General features: G+C 43.8%; 2 protein-coding genes across 2 annotated transcripts; one reads left to right on the top strand and one right to left on the bottom strand.

The window, feature by feature from the left end:
• The first annotated feature begins 200 nt into the window (after positions 1-200).
• On the top strand, positions 201-5814 carry cyp1d1 (cytochrome P450, family 1, subfamily D, polypeptide 1). Its single transcript, XM_071924020.2, has 7 exons — positions 201-488; positions 568-1197; positions 2302-2425; positions 2578-2667; positions 4412-4535; positions 4646-4732; positions 5532-5814. Exons 1-7 carry the CDS (start codon positions 201-203, stop codon positions 5812-5814), a joined length of 1626 nt encoding a protein of 541 aa, XP_071780121.2.
• Positions 5815-6478: 664 nt separating this feature from the next.
• Positions 6479-20767, bottom strand: kifl (kinesin family-like). The gene is made up of 23 exons (XM_078285164.1): positions 20665-20767; positions 19578-19775; positions 16887-17005; positions 15805-15897; positions 15572-15694; positions 15206-15298; positions 14975-15035; positions 14765-14866; positions 14629-14638; positions 14193-14361; positions 13816-13979; positions 13477-13589; positions 13198-13292; positions 12827-12926; positions 12513-12705; positions 12082-12262; positions 11663-11900; positions 10924-11084; positions 10539-10643; positions 10067-10164; positions 9875-9953; positions 9594-9710; positions 6479-6730 (listed from the first exon to the last, which is right to left on the bottom strand). The coding sequence occupies exons 1-22, from the start codon at positions 20765-20767 to the stop codon at positions 9660-9662; spliced, it is 2649 nt and encodes an 882-aa protein (XP_078141290.1). The 3' UTR covers positions 6479-6730; positions 9594-9659.
• Positions 20768-22404: the final 1637 nt, after the last annotated feature.

Raw genomic sequence — 22404 nt, 5'->3', positions numbered from 1 at the left:
CTCTAGAGTTCTAGCTAATTCATTGATATAGATATTAAATAATGTTGCTGATATTAAATAATGTTGATAGATATAGATATTAAAATAATTAATAGATATTAAATAATGTTGATATTAAATTATCTCTCTCTCTCTCTCTCTCTCTCTCTCTCTCTCTCTCTCTCTCTGTCTCTCTGTCCAATTTTGCAGTATCTGGTATGATGAGACTGACCTTTGGGATCCTGCCCATCAAGGAGAGCCCCTGTGTCTCCCTGTCGGGCGTCACCGTGGCTCTGTGTCTTCTCACCCTCCTCCTGGTGGCCCTCAGGGGCTGTAAGGGCCACAAGTCCCTCCACCAGCACCAGCACCTGTCTCAGCAGGACCAGGTGAAACACCCGCCTCCTCCTGGCCCCACACCTTGGCCCCTTGTCGGCAATCTACTACAGATGGGGGACCAGATCCATCTCTCCCTAACCCGCTTGAGGCTGCAGTACGGCGATGTGTTCAAGGTATCAAAATGTTGGTGTTTCTGTATGAAATTATGTTTTGGATGGGCAAAGGATTAAATATGAATTCACTCATTCACAGATGCGTCTGGGCTCTCTGACTGTTGTCGTTCTAAGCGGCTACACCACCATCAGGCAGGCATTGGTTCGGCAGGGTGAGGCTTTTGCTGGGCGTCCTGACCTCTTCACCTTTTCGGCCGTCGCCAACGGGACCAGTATGACCTTCAGTGAGAAGTACGGACCGGCCTGGATGCTGCATAAGAAGCTGTGTAAGAACGCCCTCAGGTCTTTCTCCCAGGCTGAGCCCAGGGGGTCTGGAACCACCTGCCTGCTGGAGGAACACGTTTGCGCCGAGGCAGCGGAGATGGTGGAGGTGATTCGGGAACGGGCCGCTGCAGAGGAAATGGGGCGCGAGGGAGGCCAAGATGTGGCGGGTATAGACCCGGTGGTGCCCCTGGTAACCTCGGTGGCAAATGTCGTCTGTGCCCTCTGTTTTGGGAAAAGGTACGACTATAACGACAAGGAGTTCCTCACTATTGTTCACATCAACAATGAGGTCCTGAGGATCTTTGCTGCTGGGAACCTGGCCGATTTCTTCCCTGTGTTCCGGTACTTTCCGAGTCCTTCGCTGAGGAAGATGGTCCAGCACATCCGGAGGATGAACGGCTTCATGGAGCGCAGCATTGAGGAGCACATCAACACCTTTGATAAGGTAAGGAGGCCGGGGGACACACCTGGCTGCAGACCAGGATTTATATCATCTGTATAATGTGAATTCATTGTTGGAGCGAACAGGAACACAAGAGACAACAGAATTAGGTCATGACTTTAAAAAGATTCCAGTTTAATGAGACTGTTGTGCTGGATGATGAGACATTGTTTGTTGTGGGACAAGATAAGGGTCACAGCATCAATTTGGGAGCTATGTTTCCTGTTTTGAAGGTCCAGATGACCTGTGCCTTCATATTGAGGTCTTTGTTTCCTGTGTAGCTTGGAGTAGGTTTTACAGGTACATTAGTTTCAATACTGGACTAATTGCAAAGAAAAATGAAGGAAGAACTAAAAAAGGAGGTGTGGAAGAATAAAGGACAATTTAAGGGGTTTTGTCAGGAGATGTAATTTCCTTTGTTAACACATACAGTATATAATGATTTCTCTTCATTAACAGTAGATGCTTAGAAGAAAGGGGCAAAAACACCACCATCCCTTGTTAAATATGAACTAATTGTGCACTGGTTTGATGAATATTATCCCTGTGCATGTTAGCTGGTGTATTGAAGTATTGTACTGAGTGCAGTTCACACACAAAAAGGCAGAATATTTTCAGGACAGCTTCATGTTGTGGATGGCGTGTCAGTAAGTGTTGTTTTCTGTAGATCTGCCCCACTAATTTGCTCTCCACTATTTAATTTGACATTGCACACATACACTGGTAGCTGTGAGTGCGGTTGTAGCCAAAAAAATAACAAACAAGTTCCCTGGGACGGACCTTTGTTCTTGCGCAGAGTGGCTAAAATGTTCGCACGCACTCTAATTAGGAATTAGCAACCTACTGGAAGACACGCGTCGTTTTGATGCTTACCATAACCGATTAGTGTTAGTGTTAGTGTTTCCAAATTATTAGGGTTACAAATTTGAAGCCCAATTTCAGCATAATGACAAATAGTCCTATACTTAATAATGACAATTTGATTTTTCAGTGAAATTATGACAGAGCCAACCTTTGACGGACACAGTTGATGTTCAATTATATTTCCTGTCATTTTACTATACTGTGTGAATGTGTGTGTGTGTGTGTGTGTGTGTGTGATTCCAGAACTGCATCCGAGACATCACAGATGCTCTGATCGCACTTTGTGAGGACAGAGAAGAGGATACGGACACATCCATGCTCTCCAACTCTCAGATCATTCACACCGTCATAGACATCTTTGGAGCAGGTTAGATACACTGGGAAATAGGTTAACATTTTACTTGGATTGCAGTCATAGACGGCACATACTGCTGGTGATGATGATAACGTTGATCACGGTGATGAAGTTGGTCATTATCCTCCATTCACTGCGATGGTGTAATGTGTTATTTCCAAAAGGATTTGACACCATCATCGCTGGCTTACAGTGGAGCCTGTTGTACCTCATCAAGTTTCCCGACATCCAGGACAGAATACACATGGAGATAGGTACTGTCTTTAAATATCAACCATTTAACATGACCAACCACTGCAATATATATGAAAAAATGTGCCCTGCTTCCCTTTTTGTTAGTAAACCAAACATATTTATTTTCTCTGGAATCTGAGCTAGAGGGGTTTCTAACTGGTAGAAGTTGTTTTTTCAGGAGAGCTTGACTCTTCAACCCAGTCTTTTATTATAGAGTAAAGATGAGAAAGAATCAATGATATGCTAAGGAGCAAGGGCCTGTCCAGTGTCCAGTTTCATGAATGAATCGTAGTCGTTGTGTATCTCGTAGTCCAAGAATGAATGGCTGCCCGTTAATGAATAACACATCACTAATGAGCAGAGATTGCCAGAGTGTGTGATCCAGTGTAGATAAAATGGCTAGAGGAAAAGAAGCTGCTTCTCATATAGAATCATTCATATTTGAGACAAGCCATACACACAGAGATCAATACCAAATTTAGCCCTGATTTTATCCATTAAAAGATACATTGAGAAAGAATATTCATCCAAATAGGTGAGTTATGTTGAGATATTTTTCAGGACATAAAACATCTGAATGTGCATTGTTTATGTAACAAATCTATTAACACATGATTAGTCAAGGACCCGTATCTTTTAGGAGTGTCAAAATTGCAGGCAGAATCAATAAAAACCCAACAATACCCGACAACCCTAGTGCCCTTCCCGGATAGACAGAAGCCACCAGCCACCAGAGTAACTCACAAAAGATCAGACCAATTTGCTGACGCCAGAGCTACTTTTGAAGCAGGCTGAGAAAACTGGTGCTGTCTGTTCTGAGGCACGTTGCATTTTCACAGAGAGAGGGGGCAGTAAGAGGAGACAGGATGAATCAGACTGAGAGAGAGAGGGAGGGAGAAAGAGGCAGAGAAAGAAAGGTTAGAGAGTTGATCCAGACAGGCACAAAGGCAGTAACACGCAAGGCCTCAGACACACATGGTTTAACATTCTCCATTCAGTCACCGTGCACATCGGGATTTGCCCAGTCAGTCAATAAAATACTTTGTTCAGTAAGATTATTAGGTTGAGAAGCCTTCATTCATTGGTTCACAGTGGGCTTCACAATTTACTGCCTCACTGGTGAATTAAATCATAGCAATACTTTTCATTAGTCGAAAATCATAAGATTACATCCGCCCCAATTCTGATGTCTTTATATTAATTTGTAAAGTGGCTGTTCATGTTAGAACTGGTTATGTAATTTTACAAAGTCTACTCCTAAGGCACAGCTGAGTTTGACCTCTGGCTGCATCACAGACCTTTTAACCCCCAAAGAGTTGCAGCACAGCTGAAGATCTGCAGCCAGGACCCTTTTTGTCATTTCAAAGTCTACAATAGACTGGAGACTGAAGATGATGCAACTATTGTACCTTTTTTCCCATACAGCTATTCAGTAATTTCATTTTATTGTAGACAAGAAGCATCAGCAGTTATTATTAAGTTTCAATTGAAACCCCCAACCTCAAGGGGTCTACTGGTCAAACTGATTTAGTCTCAGTAGCGTAGAAGATGTCATATGGCTTTACACTAAGCTGAGTACAAAATCGTCCAAAATTTGGCCTGACTGATGCCCTGCCCAATAGAAATATCTAAATCTATAACTTGCGCAAACCCAGACTTAGGAATTTTTAAATGGCTCCCCAATTTCCCAATGTCACCCTTTAAAAGTATTTTAGTATTTAGTATTTGGGCATGACTCTGTGACTTTGTCTCTTTTTTATTAAGATGACCACATTGGCGCGGCCAGACTGCCCAGGTTTGCAGATAAGCCTAAGATGCCTTTCACTGAGGCTTTCATGTATGAAGTGTTTCGTCATGCTTCCTACGTCCCGTTCACCATACCTCACTGGTAAGACAGTAGTTATGTTAGATGTGTTTGCAGTGCATTAATGTTCGCTACTGCAAGATGTGTGATATACTTGACCTGTCTTGGCCTCCCTCTCCTCTCCTCCCCTGCAGCACCACAACAAACATCACCCTGAATGGATACTTCATTCCCAAAGACACCTGTGTCTTCATAAACCAGTATCAAGTCAATCATGATACGTGAGTAAACATTATCAATCATCACTCAATTATGACTTTGATTTCTGAATTTTATATTGCACACTTTGATGGTGCATTTGCCTCATATTGGGGGGAGCAGGACATGTGGATGCTGTGGTCGCTGCATGTCTCTTATTAGCAGCACTGCTGCCTGCTCTCTCCTGCTTTGAAGTGAGGGCAGGACTTGTAAAGTGACACCTGCTCTCTTCTGATTATTTTAAGAGCCCATGCTTGGACTCTCTTGAACTTGGCTTCTTGTTTTTTTTGGTGCATCCCACTAAAAGCACTGAGCCATATTAAAGGCATGGCCTGATAAGAGTTGCATAGACCATGACCATGTCATATGCAACTTTGCAGGTAGGCCATTACTGGTCAGCACTGTTAGGGAATGAGTCTTTTTTTACTGCCTCTTCAATGTGGGCGTCTCTATTGAGGTCTGAGTCGAGATAATAGTCCAGACACTACAGGTACCTCTTGTCCCCCCAGCCTCAGAGACTCTGGCTGTGGTGGGTCACGTGTAAAGCATATTCTTAGCTCCACAGGTTTCTCTCCATTTAGCAGCATGTTGTTTCTTTCTGCCCATTCATCTGGCCCCCTCGCCCCCTGTCCATGGATGTATCCTCCTTGCTTTTGGATAGGAGGATGGTGCCTGACAGCCTTACATCATCTGCACAACTCATTACCTCCTTTGCATTTGATATGTCTTCCTGATTTGACTTCCTAGTCTTCTTTTTTGTTTTTTGTCTTTATTTTCTGTTTTACTGGTTTATTGATCTTCATGTTCTTCACTCTGGTCCAGTGATCTTTGGGGCGACCCAGACACGTTTCGTCCTGAGCGCTTCCTGGATGGGTCAGGACTCCTCAACAAGGAGCTGATGGACAAGGTCCTCATCTTCGGCATGGGGAAGAGACGCTGCCTCGGTGATGGATTTGCACGTTTGGAGATATTTGTCTTCCTCACCACGCTGCTCCACGGGTTGCGGATCCAAAATGTTCCCGGGCAGGAGCTGGACCTCAGCACCGACTTCGGTCTGACTATGAAGCCTCGACCCTACAGGATTATCATCTCCTCGAGGTTGTAGACCTTCAAGAGCCCAAATGATGCTCTGTGTGGATCTTTTGGGAATCTCAAAACACTGCATATTCTAAAAATGTCTGGGTTTCTTGTAATAATATTAGCCATTACTGGCTTTTGTGGTTTTACCATTAGCCACCATCTTAGGCCAGACTTCATAATATACCACAGAGATACCTCTCGCTAAGACATACTTATTCACAGACTCGATATAGGATGGCAGCATCATACGATAGCCTTGACCTGATATTTATTCTGTACATTTCAGAATTCTGTTAGGGCAAAGAGATCACACATGAACAACAAAAGGGAAATATACTGTATTTACAAATGTCTTTCTAAATGCTGCCGAGAATTATATTGTAAGAGAAGTCTTTTTTTTTTGTACATAAGGTATTGAAAGGTATGTACTAACTGATGAGCTTGATGTTTGTGTTTCTTATTTGAAAAATTGGAACACAATATTTGCACAGCGAGGGTCATTCAAAGTGCTGCTGTGCCTGTACTTTGTGATAGGGTAGAATCCCTCCGCCTTCCCATCCCAACCGCATTAAAAATGAAACCAGCTTCAAGACAGCCATTCATTAAAAGTCCTTATCTTAATTTATTAGTTACAGTTAAACACTGAGGGAGGGAAAGAGAGGGTGTTGTTACAGATTAGTGATCAGCGCTGCGGGCCTCAAACAGTGTTCATGCAGGGTTCATCCATACCCCTCTCACTCTCTTCAGTCCTCCTCTCCCACCCCTCCTCTCGTCTTTCCTCCATATCTCCTCCTCATCAATCCTCCTCCTATATGTCCTCTTCCTCTTCTTCCTGTTATCATCCCCCTCCTCTTGTTCCTCCTCCGCTTTAACTGTAGCTTCAAGGCATACAGTGACTAGCTAACTCATCTCTCTTCTCCAAAGTCTTCCCCAGTGGCTCTCTAAGGGATGGAAAAAAAGATATATTAAGATATATAAGAGTTCCCCATCTTCTTTAAACGCCCTCCTCCTCACCCATCAGCACCAAAACCTACAACACACCCAGATTAGATACAGTCTCTGGATTGTTCGAGACCTCTTGGAGGGAGGTAAAGAGGACAGTGAAACGCACAGCCGCTGTGAAATCAGGCATTTCTATTTTCATGAGCTAAATGTAAAGAAGCATGGCGATATGTGTTTGAACAAAAGGAGAGTCGGGCAGTATTCCTTACGGGAACTTCATCTTCAAATGGGAAGTTTGAAAGTTATGTTCGTGACAGATTTTTTTAATCTTTATTTATCCAGGGAAAGTTGACTGAGCGCTCATATACATTTCCAGCAGCACACTGCTTCACATGCTATACACAGTTGCACACTATCACACCCAGTATTACCACAGTCTTCTACTATTGATCAGTGAGCAGCAGTCAAGTCAACTCAAATTTATTTATATAGCCCTTTACCATAGGCATGTCTCAAAGGGCTTTATATACCATATCATATACATGTCATATACCAGACTACACCATATACATATATCATGCCACTGCCTCATAAGATAAGGAAGGATATATCGTTGAAACATTTTGCCGAAATCACAGTGAATCCTGAGAAATGGCGGTCCTTATTTCTGTGAATTGTTCACTCTGTTGCTGAGGATGCTAATGGAACGGTTCATATGTTTGTTAAAGCAATGGTTCACTTTGGTAGAATGGCCACATTCCTTGATAGGAGTTCATGAATCCTTGACATTTGTTGTGTGAATTCATAACCATCATAGGCATTTCAGGCTTTCTCTTATTTTATTTTTTTTGTCATTATTGATCATTGTGAACATGCCAGATTACCTCCAGAAAAGTTTGGCTCAAAGCATAGAAATGATCTGGGCCATATCATTGCAGCTAATACTGTAAGCAAAACAATTTCTTGGACTGTGTATTCAAAGTGAAAGGAAATTAATGGCACCTCTACAGATACATAAAGATACAACTAGATACAATGGCAGTTGACTGTTTATGAAATCTTGTCGGGGTAAAAGAGCTAAAAAGTGAAAATGTTCTAAAGTGAAATAGTGGTTTGAATTTAGACTAATACTGCCTGGGATTGTTGAATATTTTAATTTCTGAAGTAAAGTGTATAACGTGTAGAACATGCATAATTGTATTGAACTTTGTATGTAACATGGCTAACTGAAAATGGTTAGCTTTGAGGTAGTATCTATTCTAAAGTTTACAAAGGTCTTAATGACGAAGTAACTGACAGTTAGTCTTGAATGGCAGACTGATGGCCTCCAATACTGCCAGCACCGTCATAACAACAGTGGGCCTACAGCCATTTATTACAGGCGGTATTTTCAATTTGCCTGTGTGTGGTCATGTAGGATTTGAGAGGGCAGCACACACAAAACCATGTACAGTGAGTGAGACTTGGTTTGAATGGTTTTGTGTGTATGTGTGTTTGATTAATTAACAAAATAGCTCCAGGGGATGAGACCCCTCAGTCCCCTCATCAACCCATCAACCCTGTTCCCTCTCCCTGTCCTTTCTGTAGCGCTCTGTGCTTTTGTCCCTCACTTAGTTCTAGTCCACAGAGCGCATAGTATGGTTTAAACTATGGACGTTATTAAAGAATAACAAATCACAGTGAACATGTGCTAGGTGGCCTCTGATCTAAAGCAGCCAATAAAACACAGCACGCAAAGCTAGGAATCGTGGCTCTAGTGTGGCGTAAAAAGGAAAAACACTTGTGGGGCCCGCGGTATAGATTAAAAATGCTGAACAATTAGGATTGGGCCCCACTGTAGACAAAAGACAGTCTACTTATAGAATCTGTTACCCTTCATCACACTCGAACACTGAGCCCAGCACTGCCGTGCTATCCTAGGTCAAATGGTTTTCATTTTCCGTTTGTAGCCTTGACTCTTTGTTGTCGTGATCGTGAGCTGGAGCAGATGCCTGGAGTGAGACAAGCGGGTGTTCCTTACAACTGAAACTAAATCACACTAAACCAAAATGATCCCCCCAAAAAAACAGCAACTAAAAAAAACCCTTCAACTAAATGATTGCTTCTCCAACACAGTCTCCTATACAAAACACTTCCATAAACTTATAGGGAAACAAAACCTATGAGGCCTACTTTAACTCCTAAAAATGACAAGAACACACTTCCCAGTGAGCACCACTTCCCTCTCGGCCTATCACAACGACCAAACAGCCCCACTGTTTACCCCTCCAAACCTTGGCACCCTTTCAGCTCCCTCCCTCCTCCCTCTTCCCCTCGGCTGCCATTGCAAAGCTCTAATTTTAGTGAGCTCCCTACCCTCCTGAAAACCCAACAGGACAGGCCCTGTGCGTGTTTGAGAGTGACCCCATCTGATCCCTGCAAAGGAATCTGACTGTGTGACAACAGGGATGGCCTTGGAGGTTTTACCTGCCAAGAAAGCCCTAATGTGCTTCAAACTGAATGCCTTTTTTTCTCCCTACAATAGAAGTACAAACCCATTGGCCAAGTGACTTCCCAACTGCCTTGCCGGTACACGGGGCCCCGTGTTGTGGGGGCCTCACTCTACAGACCCAGGCAGGGAGCTCCCATTAACAACCTGCACGCAATGCCCTGAATGCCACAGTTTCCTTTCCACTCTGTCTCTCTGGCTCTGCCCCTGTAGTGATGTCTCCTGTCCCTGCATCTGACTAAATGGGCGCAGATCCAAATGAACATTAGAATACCTATTTTATCTTTATTTATTCGAACACGCACACAGCTCATGAGAACAGACAGCCCTCTCAACGGCTACAAACTGTCCACTCAAAAAATTATTTTTATAACCTGGTCCAAACATTCCCAGTTCACCACTCATCTCTGCTACTGCAGATCGCTTCAATTCAGTGCAGTTCAAACCTCCTCCTCCTCCACTGTCTGTCCTGTCCTCAGCTTCAAGATCACCTATCAGAACAAGAAGGGGAAAGACAAAACAGAAATGAAGTCAGTCAAGTTCCAGTGTGGGGTATTAGATCTTGCATTATAACATCATTTTTTATTTTTTTACTGTAAACGGATGCTGCACATCACAAAGCTGGCTTTGGCCGTTATAGAGATTAACACAATACCTCTTTTAGCTGGGCAATCTCTTTACTTTCTAGGTTTCTCTGAGCATTGTTGGTTATGGCCTTCACTCTTGTTGCATAACTGGGGGGTTCAGAAAGTTCAAGTGTTAGTGTTCAGAGGTTGTTCACCTTCATCTGTGAAATAAATTATAATGTTGCTCTCTCTCTCTCTCTCTCTCTCTGTGTCTGTCTTACATGAGCGAGGTGAGTGTCTCATCAAGGTTGCATTCTGAAGGAGAGATGTTGACGATCATGAGTGTTTTGGCGTTGCCACCCAGGGAGTCCTGCATGACCTGGGGTAGATGAAATAAGTAGATTTTGTGTGTGTATCGCCTGCAGTTCTACATTATAGTAACACACACTTATTGTTCAGTGCAAAAGCTCATTATGTGGTTGGAATTCATGCACTCTATAATAAGGTCTGGGGTCAATGAACCTTCAATTCAGAATTCAATTCAAAATCAAATCAAACTGAAAATGAAAGCAATTCATTCACGAATAATGAAACACACTGTCAAACAGCACGAAATTCATATTTTGCAATATGAATTTCATCATTTTAAAGATGGTTAAATTTGTTTATAGAATTTTAAAACAAAATACCAGTTGATTGATAAAATCAAAAGCAAATTGATCATAATGATTGTAAAATGTCTTCTTTTATAACCTGGGTCAGTTTACTATTCCTGTAGGGTACGTGGGGCAGTTCAGAGGACAAGGCTGAGATCACATCACCCAGGGTGCTGAGAGACTTGTTAATGGAGTTAGCCTCCTGAGGAGAGGAGAGGAGAGGAGGAGAGGAGAGGAGAGGAGAGGAGGAGAGGAGAGGAGAGGAGAGGAGGGGAGGGGAGGAGAGGAGAGGAGAGGAGAGGAGAGGAGAGGAGAGGAGAGGAGAGGAGAGGAGAGGAGAGGAGAGGAGAAAGCCCCATGGAGGAATTCAGAAAGGGAAAATCTCACACATTCTATCATCATTCTATCATCATATCAATCAATTTATCAACCAACCAATCAAAATCATTGATGGGCCAATCAGAACATAGCAAACCAGCAACCTTGAGCTGGTGGTCCTTGGCACCGGTCTTGGCTGCTCTCTCGCTGCCTGCCAGGTCCACGAGGCTCAGCTTCCCACAGCTCACACTGCCATTGGTCAGATTCCTGCTCTCCACCATGATGCCAACAATCAGGTGGGAGCGGGAACTCTCCACATTCATCTCTATGGAAACATTAAAAAATCCTAACTTTTTAGTTATACATTCTGATTCTGATACATTGTTGATGTTCACATTGTTGATCAAATAACCCTCACTCATAGCCAGTTGCAGTCAAGATATTGGCTATGGGTTATTTGATTGAAGTCTGATATGATGATGGTATTGCCAGTAAAGCATATGTAATCTACATAATAAAAAAATCATAACACTATCATTCTGTACTATTTCTCCTCCTACTTGGGGAGAAAAAACAGGACAACACATGCTAGCGAGGAGCACACTGGCCCCTCACTCATACAGTATGCTCATATCCCCATCAAAATCACAACATTTTACATCAACCAAATACTATGCAAGTACTGTACCTCGCTGACATGTGTGTATCTATAAAACAATGTTGCTCCTCTTCCTATGCTGACTTCACCGTTTGGCCGCTGTCCTGTCCCACTCACCGCCCGGTCCAGTAATGATGTACCTAGCTACCGCCCCCTCACACTGACTGTAACTAACAGAATTAATCCAAACCATTTAGCAGGGGCCTGTTTGAACTGGACGGCATGGCATGGTATACCCGACTCACTGGTGGCAGAGATGTGTCGGTTGGCGCAGGCCTGCTGGAACAGAGCGTAGAGCTCCTGGGCGCTGGAGGCCTCCTTTGTCTCTGCTCCTTGGGCGAACACAACCCCCTTTCTGTTCCTCTTGATCTCCACCCGCCTGGGCTGGCCATGGGACTGGGCCTGTGCATGGGCCTCACCAGCCAGGCTCACAAAGAGGTCCTGGAGCTTGTCATTGTACAGCTCCAGCATATAGGCCGAAACCTGAGGTAGAGGGAAGAGAAGGGGAGAAGGGGAAAGAGATGAGGTGAGGTCAAGAGTTAAGAAAAGTAGAGATAATATGAAAGGAAGGAGAAAGATCTTTCATATCTCCCAGAGTAAGTGTTTTTTTGTTTATTATACTGGTGTACTGTCTGATCTGAACCCTCTCAGCTCCCCCTCTCACCTTGAAGTCAAATTTGGTGCTGTTCTCCTGTATGATATCAAATATAGCGTTGAAAGCTCTAGGCATGATTCCCGGGTTCTTCTGTTCCTTGTCCCCTACCATGGTGAAGGTCTTCCCGGAGCCCGTCTGGCCGTACGCAAAGATACACACATTGTAACCATCCATGGCCAACTGGATCAGTCTGTGGGGGATGATTCAAGGGGAAAAAGGTTTTTATAAAAAACATCCTGCTCTAGATTATTGACCCGCTTTCCACTCATTGCTGTCATCAAGTGAAAGTTGAAAAACTCCAGATGATTGGCCCACATTCATTGCTATTGTCACACTTAGTTCCTGATATGGACATAACCACCTCATCAATTAGGAGTTTATCCATCAGTCAGTCATCGATCAGTTATCAGTCACTGATCGGAGAGCATTATAAGCCTCACCTGTTGGTGTCGTGGAACAGGTCTTCCTGTGAGGACTCAGCGCTGAACACCTTGTCAAACTGGAACTCCCTCGGCCCCCGGGGGGTCTCCAAATTGACAGAGAAATCATCTAGTTTCTCCACAACGATGGCCCCACCCTGCGCGGCCTCGTTTCGGCTCACCGGTCGAATCCGACAGAACACACGGATTTTACCTGAGAAAAAACAGACAAGAAACCTCAAAAACCTGAACAGAGGCCTAAACTGAAAGGCACAACAAAACTCACATGTGGTTAACTTTCATTTCATACAGAAACAGTTGATCATAATGTGTACCTTTCATGTCCTCTACCATGTTGTAGTACTTCTTCCTCATTGTCCTTTCTGAAGTGTAGTTCTCTATTACCTTCTTCTTCTCGTCTTTCACTTGCTTCAGCTTTGCAGAAAAGGGGTGCAAACGGGATGACAACACAACTGTCACAGTGAATAAAAACATTTAAAACATATATTTCTAGCTCTTTGCAGTCAGATAGCTTAACTTACTGAGAAACAAACACTTTCAGGCCTTGAATAAGTGCATGATGGTACATATGTTCTACAAAGAATTTCTTGTCTAATGTAGAGGGCAACTGGGAGGTTACCATTACAGTTTTACCCCTGAGACCTCACCTGACCTTATATTCATCTGGTCTGAATAGAAAGCTAACCTGATCTTGCAGCAGGAGGAGCTGCTGACCGACACTCTTCACTCCCTCTGAGGTTTGGATCGTCCCCCGTCCCAAGATGTCCTCCAACTCCGAGACTGCATCACAGTCTGAGCAGAAAATAAATGATTGGTTCTGATATAAGCGATGCACCATATCATCGATTAACCAGATGTACCCGCAACACAGAAGCATACGGTTTGTGTGAAGATCCCAATATTACAGTTCATGTTGACAGCATTGTTGATCACAAGCAAGTGAGAGCAAAATGTATTCATTTACCAGTGGTTGCAGGGCTTTCTCCAGTTCTGATGCAGTCTAAAGCCACCTGAGCAATCTCAAACTCCCTCACTGCTTCTTGCAGCAAAGACAAACTGGACTCAAATTCATCTGACCTAGTGGGAAAAAGAAATCAAAATATGCTAGATTAGTATCTACTTTACATGACAAACAGAGGAAGGTAATATGAAAGTTGACTCATTTTTAATCTGGCTTTGAGTTATTGTATTGTTTAGGCTAACTAACATTTCAGAAAGCGAATTATTGACTAGTTAATTGTGGCTATTTCAACCAATAAGAGGCCATAGTGTATATCTGCAAACTATTTCTGTGATCTCTGACCCCTCTTGGCCAACGGTCTTCTCCTCTTTATTGCTGTGGTTGTCTGTGCTCATCTGCAGACGGTCCAGTTTGTCTCTGGCTTCGATCAGAGCGGCCCGATTCTCCTCAATCATCTGGTCCAGTACAGTTCTGGTCTCAGCCACTGCACTGCAGATTGCATGAGCCTAGGAGACATAGTAGTCATTTGGTAGCAATACAGTAGAGTGATCTATAAAATGAAGGGAATGCACAGAAAACAGAATGAAGCATATCCTGCCACCAGCAGAACAGATAATATCAGATTTAAGAGGATTTGATGCACAGGATAGTAAGCCATTGATTTACACACAGTTGCATCTTGGTTGGGAATTAAATGGGTTGATAGTTTCACACATCACCTTGTGTATGACAGTGGGCAGCAGGACACTGCAGGGTGCCTGGGGGACGGGAGGGATGGGGCTCCTCTCTGCCTCCAGCAGCTCAGTGATCTCTCTCTCCCTCTGGTACAGGCTCTCCTTCAGCTCCTCCAGACGGGCTTTAGCCCCCTCCAGTGGCAGATCGGACTCACTGCAGGCCTGCAGTTAAAACCACCTTATTACAACTTCAGAAAAACTCCACTCTGTTTCAAGCCTGACATGAGGTTCCATTTAATTACAAACTATGAGTCCAGGCACACAGCTCTTGATGACTCTTGTGTCTATCCTGACCACACTGAGACAATTTCCAATCAAACTTGGCTGCTGCGGCAATAAACGATCAAATCTTAAACTTGTGATGTTAGGAGTCGTGCCCCTGCCTGTTGTATAAACCACTCCTAAATATTGAAGCTAAGACTTATTGTTGGCTGCTTTGTTGATACGTCTGTGACTAGATCATAACCCCGAGATACGAGCAGCAGGCTGCCATGGTAACCAGTTCCAACCCACCACAGTTTGTTGTGCTGAAGGTTCTTTGTTCTCTGAGCTTTCACCTTCCTCAGCAGCTTCCTGCTGCTCCTCCTCCTGCGATGATGTCATCAACATTTCTTGGACCTTCCCTACTTCCTGTCTGGCCATCTGCAGCTCCTGCAGCGCTGTACAGAGTCATAGGGCATTTATAACGGGTTTATAATAGTCATAGATTTCACACAGACACACACACACACACACACACACACACACACACACACACACAGACTCACTGGAGGCCTGGTGGCTGTGCAGGACGTCTAGCTTGTTGGAGAACAGTTCCAGCATTTTGCTCTGGTAAAGACACAAGAACTAAGTTAGTCTGATGATTATGTAATGGCAAAAAACCCCTCAGTTGCCTCATGATAGTTGTACTCAAATCAGGCCACAAGGGGGCGCCCCGGTTCACAAGATGACATAAGAGGTCGCTGAAAGCTGCCTGGGATTCCTGTGGTAGCTCCAACCTTTTCTCTGTGCCACTGCAGGGCCTCCTCTTTACTCCTCCTCCTCTCAGCTCTCTGCTCCTCCAGCAGCTGCTCGTTCTGTGTGGCCAAGGCCTACAGAAGATAGGACCAGGCAGGGAGAGAAATACATACACATGTGTTTGAGGTTTCATTCATTCAGTGCAGGCAGCTATAGGAGCTTTAGTGTGTGCACCAACATGACAGACAGCAGAAAGTGAGATAATAAGGGAGACGATGGGGTAGGAGGTAGTTTAGGTTTGTATTTAGGGAGTTGGAGAGCAGGGAATGTAAGGGCTAAGTGAGTTGAGGGGTGGATGGATGGGATCATTGAGGGAAAGAATGGACGGAAGAGGGAGGGACACTGACCGTGACTCTCTTCTCCCAGTCGGTGTTCTTCCGCTCCACCTTCTGCTGGTAGAGATCCAGGATTCTCCTCAGAGCGTTCAGCTTGTTCTGGTAATGAGATCTGATCGTCTGCACCGTCCGCTCCTGATCACACAACATGAGAGGGTTGTAGCATTACTACCAAATGCAAGTGCACACACACACACACACACACACACACACACACACACACACACACACACACCTCTCCTCACCTGGTTCTCTCGTGCTGCGATCTGAAAGTTCTCCTCCAGCTCCTGCACCATTTCCAGGTGTCTGCTCTTCATGACCTCCATGTCATCTGCTATCTGTTTGTATACAATGTACACACACACACACACACACACACACACACACACACACACACACAAATACACATACATATGACTTAGACTAAAGTTTATGTTATATTTATTGGAGTTCAAACCTGCAGGTTTTTTTTTCAGTTCACTCATTTAATGCCCAGAACTCTATAAACATAAACACTCTGCTGTCAATAGATGGCAAGCTAACCAACATGAGGGAAAAGGAATATTCGATGTGATGTAAGGATAGTTTCTAGCAAACAGTAAGTCAGATGGTTGATGACGCACTCATACTGTGTGCATGTACTAAAATGAATAGTTCATATTGTATATTGTTTACATTGTTTACATAAGATGTTGACATTTTGCCTTCTCTTAGGAAACAGAAACACCCACTAAATACAGAGCATGAGAATACATATTTTTTTTCTCTCTCTCTCTCTCTCTCTCTCTCTCTCTCACACACACACACACACACACACACACACACACTGCTTGCATCCACTTCAGGACACCATTCTCCACACTGATACAGTGTTATGGTTCCACACAGACATCATGGAGGCACATACTAATCAGATGCCTTCTAGCGAACACTGGGAGCGTCAGGGCGACCATGTGAGTAAGAGGGAGAACACAACACAGTTTCTGACAATGACTTCAGTATGTGTCTGCAACAACTGGGCATAGCCTTGAGTCACAAGTCTGACTAATATTCAGGCCTCTGCTCACTGTTTCATCAGATAAATAAAGGTCATTTCATCTGCTCTGCTGTATTGGGTGGGTTTAGAACTATGGAGTCATACCAATTATAGATGGTTTTCACTGTTTGTTTAGTATAATGGAACTGGAACAAAACCAATTCAACAATTGCTATGTGCAATTGTTGAACATACTTGTCTTACACTTAAAGTAAGTCATGAATGTACTGTATGTTCTGTGCCTGTATCCCCCTATGATGCATGGGGGACTCTGTGTGTGATCATTTGTACCTGAGTTATGCAGAGTTCGGCGGACTCGTAGGGGATGTAGATCTTAACATCTTTCGACCCGTCGCCTTCCATCGCCTGCTCCACATCGCTGCCGTCTGACAGCTGAGACTCTGACAAGCCTGGTGAGACCAGTGCAGAAATAACGGGTCACAGACTAGTCTCCTCAGAGCAGGTATAGTGAAATCCACTTTGAATAAACTTCTAAATGCATTTCACATGGATAAATTTGATTCGATTTAGCCTGAATCAGAATATGCAAGACACATTCAGTCATCATAGGGAATAGTTGATACTCAACTATCAAGTAGACGTTCAACAAAGTGTCTCTTGCCTATTTGCTGCATCTCTAGACTATGTAACCCTAACCCACACACTGACTATCAATAGACTACTTTTCACACTTCTGCATCATCTGAAACTCAATAGACTTTTTAGTGACACATTATAGTCACTCGATAGTAAGTTGAGCATCAGCACTGGACTATCCAAATAAAGTATGACCAAATCATTTACACAGAAGCTTTCTCAGAGCACGCTGACCCATGTTGTGTGCATCCAGCCCTTATCAGAGTTTGCAAAGACACACCTTTCTCCAGATATTCCTTAAAATCACATCTACCCCCCCTATTGGTCATACCTTATCAGAAATGCATTCCATACTCTGTCTAAGACACACAGTACACAGGGTGATGGTGAGTAGCACGCTTCACTTCTCTCCTTACCTCAAAACCTCTAGAGTTTCCATACACCGACAGTATCTTTCTCCCCTCCCTACCTCTAGTATCCCTCTCCTCAGACACACACACACACACACACACACACACACACACACACACCCCTCCCTCTCTGCATAGGTCTTTACCGCACCTCGGCTGACCTGTTGTCCAGGGTGTTTCCTGCGATCGGCACCAATCCAGCGGCGGAAAGCAGCCCACCTCTTCAACCACAGAGCCTTGTGATGAACCACAGCTTGAACAATGAAGCAAATGTTGATGGACAATTGAAATCAACTTGGGGAGTGGAGTAATGAGCCAGGGGGAGGGGGGAGGAGGGGAAAAGCAGGTCTTACAATACAGAGTTTTCTATTGCCTAATTGTGTTGCAATGTAGTGAATGCACTATTTGATATTAAATTGTAACACAGCACCACACCCTGATTAACCAATGAACTGTTGCAATTTTAATCATTGTAATGCAAAACAAATTCACATGAATGGGGTTCAAGTTGAACTTCTTTCTGGTTGGTAGATTTGTGATTTGAGAATTTTCTCTGTCTGACAAGGTCTGACAGTTCTGATCTGGTTCATATTGGTCTTACTTTTCTTTTTCTTTTTTTCTCACTCACCTGTGAGGAAAGAATTTCCCCCAAGGCAAACAAAAGCATTCCAGATATCCTAAGAAATATCTTTCAGCCGCTTGACTGAAGAGGATTAGAAATATTCAAGTATATTTTTAAGAATACATCAGTGATAAAACCTTACAAATGAATGTAAAATGCAGCAGACGCTTTTATTTGCCGTTATCCTTGTCATGGTGTTATAGATTGTGCAAACTCCTTCATCTCCGGCCCAAATTCAAACTACTGTCAAAGTTGCAGTCTGGCTGCTGTAAACTGTTGCTATTGTCAAACTGGGGAGAAGTTCAGGCCCGAGTGTTGCTGGTGTCTCTCTTAAGTGAACAAATCAATTGTATTCCAGCCAACTGAAACAAGAACTAAGCCCTTTCAACCTGTTCACTTCCCACTTTTCCCAACTGAAAAAAAGCAAAGTGTCTATGATCTAGTATGCTTGTTTATAATGGATTTATCATCATTTTATTGCAGTTTCATATGTTCTGACGCGGATGCAGTGTTGGGGAAAATAAAACACAAAAAAACCTCAGTGAGTCAGTTTACCTTTTATTCATCAAGTTTAAAACGCGCTTTACATCTTCATGATTATGATGAGTGATTTAGCATGCAGTTTAATGTCTTTATTTACATGTTTATTTCTGAATATTACAGTCTTCATTAAGAAAAAACAGGAGAAAAATGCATCCTGAATGTCAATTGTTAATTAAATTCATTCTTCGTAGTTAAGTGTGTTAGGATCATTCATAATAGTCAGTAGTAGTTAGTCCCTGTTTATTTTCATTTTGAAAGTAATGCCAACAATGTGGCTGGGCTTATCTAAAATATTGACACATTCCAAACATGGCCCCTTCATTTCATCACTCTGTCTCGCCCATTCCCATCCCACCCTCTTCCCTCTTTCTTTCCTGGTGGAGGAATGTGGGCGTGGCGTCATGCTGTTACTTTCCTCCTAGAAACACCTTTTAGTGGAGAAACAGAAATGATGTCATGAATGACAGGGAACAGTCATGCAAAAACACACGGGTCACCTGCTGCCTGAGCTGGAGACCAGACAGAGGGTAGACCCAGAGGCAAAAAACAAAAGACTCCAAACACAAAAGACTTAAAATTTGTGTAAGCATGTGTGGTGAACACATACTTTGGGTTTGGTTAGGGGTTAAAAATGCATCTATGGGCAGATGACAGGTTATAATAACATTTTGTAGTTTGTAGATTATGATGAGAAGGGAAGTGTGCATACTACAGTACATGCCTCACTGATTGCATGAGTGTGTCTCTGAGTGTGTGTGTGTGTGTGTGTGTGTGTGTGTGATGGGGGTGGGTGTGTGTTACCAGGCTGACCTGCTGTGTCATCCAGCTCCTGGTCCAGGTGTGTGTTGTGAACCGGACACGGCCTCTGGTGCCGGGCCTCCTCCCTCAGGTCCGGCACGCTGCCCGGTAAATCCTCCAGCACCGGCGCTGCCACTGGGACGCGCCCGGCCCGCGACAACACCACGGGGTCCTCGGGGCACGAGGACCGGTTAGTCGTCTCCCAGGCGCCTGAACAGAAGTCAACATGGGTGGTGTAGAGGGTGTGGGGAAAAGGGGAAAGTTTGATATACCACATGCATACAAACAGACAGAGAAAAAGCTTTTTACACCCGGATTACCGGAATGCCAAACACAAAGACAAAACATAAGTGGATAGACATTAATATGAAGTGTTGAAAAGAGGGAGAGGCAGGAGAACAGATAACCTGCAGGTAACTGAAACATCTGGAGAGAAGATGGTGGAGTTTGCAGCTACAGAATGTTGGCATAATGCTGGTCTACGTATTTCCCATGCAAACATACACACACACACACACACACACACACACACACATACACACACACACCATGTGTATACACAAAGACATGCAGCAAAACACCCACACACTTGGATACAGTGTGCTAGTCCTTTGCACCCTACTGGGTACGAGTGTCCACCAGCTGTCCCTACTGTCATTGGTTTTAGGGATCAGCGTGCACATATGCCTGTTTATGATTATGTGTGATTGCATCTGTGTGTGTGTGTGTGTGTGTGTGCGTGTGTGTGTAAGTCTGGTTCGAGTGGACCCGACTGGCCTCAGATCCAGGGCTCCAATCCAGACCCCGTCAGGAACAGCGTGCTATGTTTGTTCTGATAAACTGGCTGCTTCGTTGCCTCGCAATGGATCCAGCCAAGCAGCTGAAATATTTAAACCTCTTCTACCTTCGCCTGTCTGTCTGCAACACATTTCTGTCAGGTGGAGCGAACAGCGCGGACACATGCTAGGGCCCATAATCTGCACCAGGGCTGCCCGAGTCACCTCACCCATACACAAACACATACAAGGACATCATTACCTCCATAACGATGAATACAAGTCAACATTAGCGTGTGTGTGTGTGTGTGTTTTATACTCACGTTGCTTGCCTGCAGGGGCCACAGCATGATGTCTCCCTACTTTCTTTCCCAGGAAGGTGAGTGACAAGGACACATTCTCAGCTCCAGGAGAATTTACATACATGATGTATATGAGTTGATATGTGTATATGAGTCTGTGTATGGCAGTGGCTGCGACTGGTGTTGTTGTGTATGGTTTTTATGTGTGAGCACATGCAATTGTCCTGGTCCACGAGCTGCAAAGAAAGCATGACATTTAATTTATCACAAAACCACAAAGATCTTATATACTAATTTCTTAGCAAAAACAAACAAAATTCTTCTTCTATCTCAGTGTTTTAGCAGTTTTATTGTGAGCATTTTTCAGTTTTAGTTTCTGAACTCCAATTCAATCCTCAAACAAATTGCAGATGTCAAAAAGCCCACACAGCAGAATTCACTCAGGGAAAGGAATCCTTATGTCATCCGCTCTAAGCTGCTATAAACTGTAAGTACCTCTGCAGCAAAGACAGAACGTCCCAAAGTTTGAGTTGAGTTTGGGTCTAAAATTCATCTTTCATATCAGTCCAGGTTTTAGATCGAAATTGGGTCTCCATCAAAGACAGTATCCAAGAGTAAATCTTACATCTCACTTGGGAGTGAGACAGTAAGTCAGTTGAGTTGAAATGTGCACTATGCCAGTTTTTTCACATAATCACTCATATGTAAAATCCCCTACAGGATATACAATTTAAATTCCTCTGAGTAAAACACTCACCCACAAGAAAAGATGATGAAAGACAGAAAAAAAAATCAAATCAAAAAAAGGCTTGATTATAAACGACCACCTGGTATCAGAGCAGATCAGATCCCTTCAGTGTGATTCAGGCGCAGCTAACCTGCTGCTGTGCTGAGCAGGTGTTGAGGAGCAAGAGAGGAGGAAGCTGTGGAACACATCGCTCCTGTTCTCTGAGGGGAACCGAGCTCTCAACAGTCTTTAAATATTAAACCTGGAGAGATGGAGTTTCACCAGGTACCGGCTTAAACCCCGCAGAGCCTGCGGGTAAAAAGATGCCCTAAACAGTCCTCAGGTTTCCCGTGTGTAAGATAGAGATTGTAACTTGATGCTAACTGCCTCACACACACAGACATACACACACTCTCATGTCTGTTTGTTTTTCCTGGAGACCCCCACTCTGTTGTGGAATTATTGGGCTAATCTGATCCTCCACTACTGAGTTGGGGGGGGGGGGGGGGGGGGGGTCACAGGTCACTTGTATCCAGGTAAACAGAATTTGAATACATGATAAAACACCAAGAATGATGTAGGAACTCTGGGACAGGTAACTATGTTTATGTCTGGTTGCTGGGATGAAGGGGTTGAAACCTCTGGTCAAAACAGAAATTTGAATGTTTAGTTATTGTTACTGATGACGACGAAGATGATGATGATGATGAGCAGGTTTTGCACTCTCTAGGCCTGCTGTTCTTGGCCAAGGTCTTATGGAGATTTCCTTATTTGGAACATTTGGACGGCAGCTAAATCATCTGTTTAACACTCCAGCCTGAGATAAATCCCTCATGAAAAATAATTGATTAATGAAAATGGGGTTTTGCCCCTCCTTCCTCTTTCTCAACCCAATCCCTGCCCTGACCGTATGCCGCAGATTTGGGCGGATATACAGATGTGTCACTTTGAGAAATGAGAAATACAAACACAGACTGAGACACACAGGCATAGCGGAAGATATGCTACGGCAAATAAATATAGAGGTGCTGTAA

This window comes from Centroberyx gerrardi, chromosome 8, assembly GCF_048128805.1.
Source record: "Centroberyx gerrardi isolate f3 chromosome 8, fCenGer3.hap1.cur.20231027, whole genome shotgun sequence".
Classification (NCBI taxonomy): Eukaryota; Metazoa; Chordata; class Actinopteri; order Beryciformes; family Berycidae; genus Centroberyx; species Centroberyx gerrardi.
Note: the sequence above shows the minus strand (reverse complement) of the source record. Positions and strands in the feature narration are given on the sequence as shown.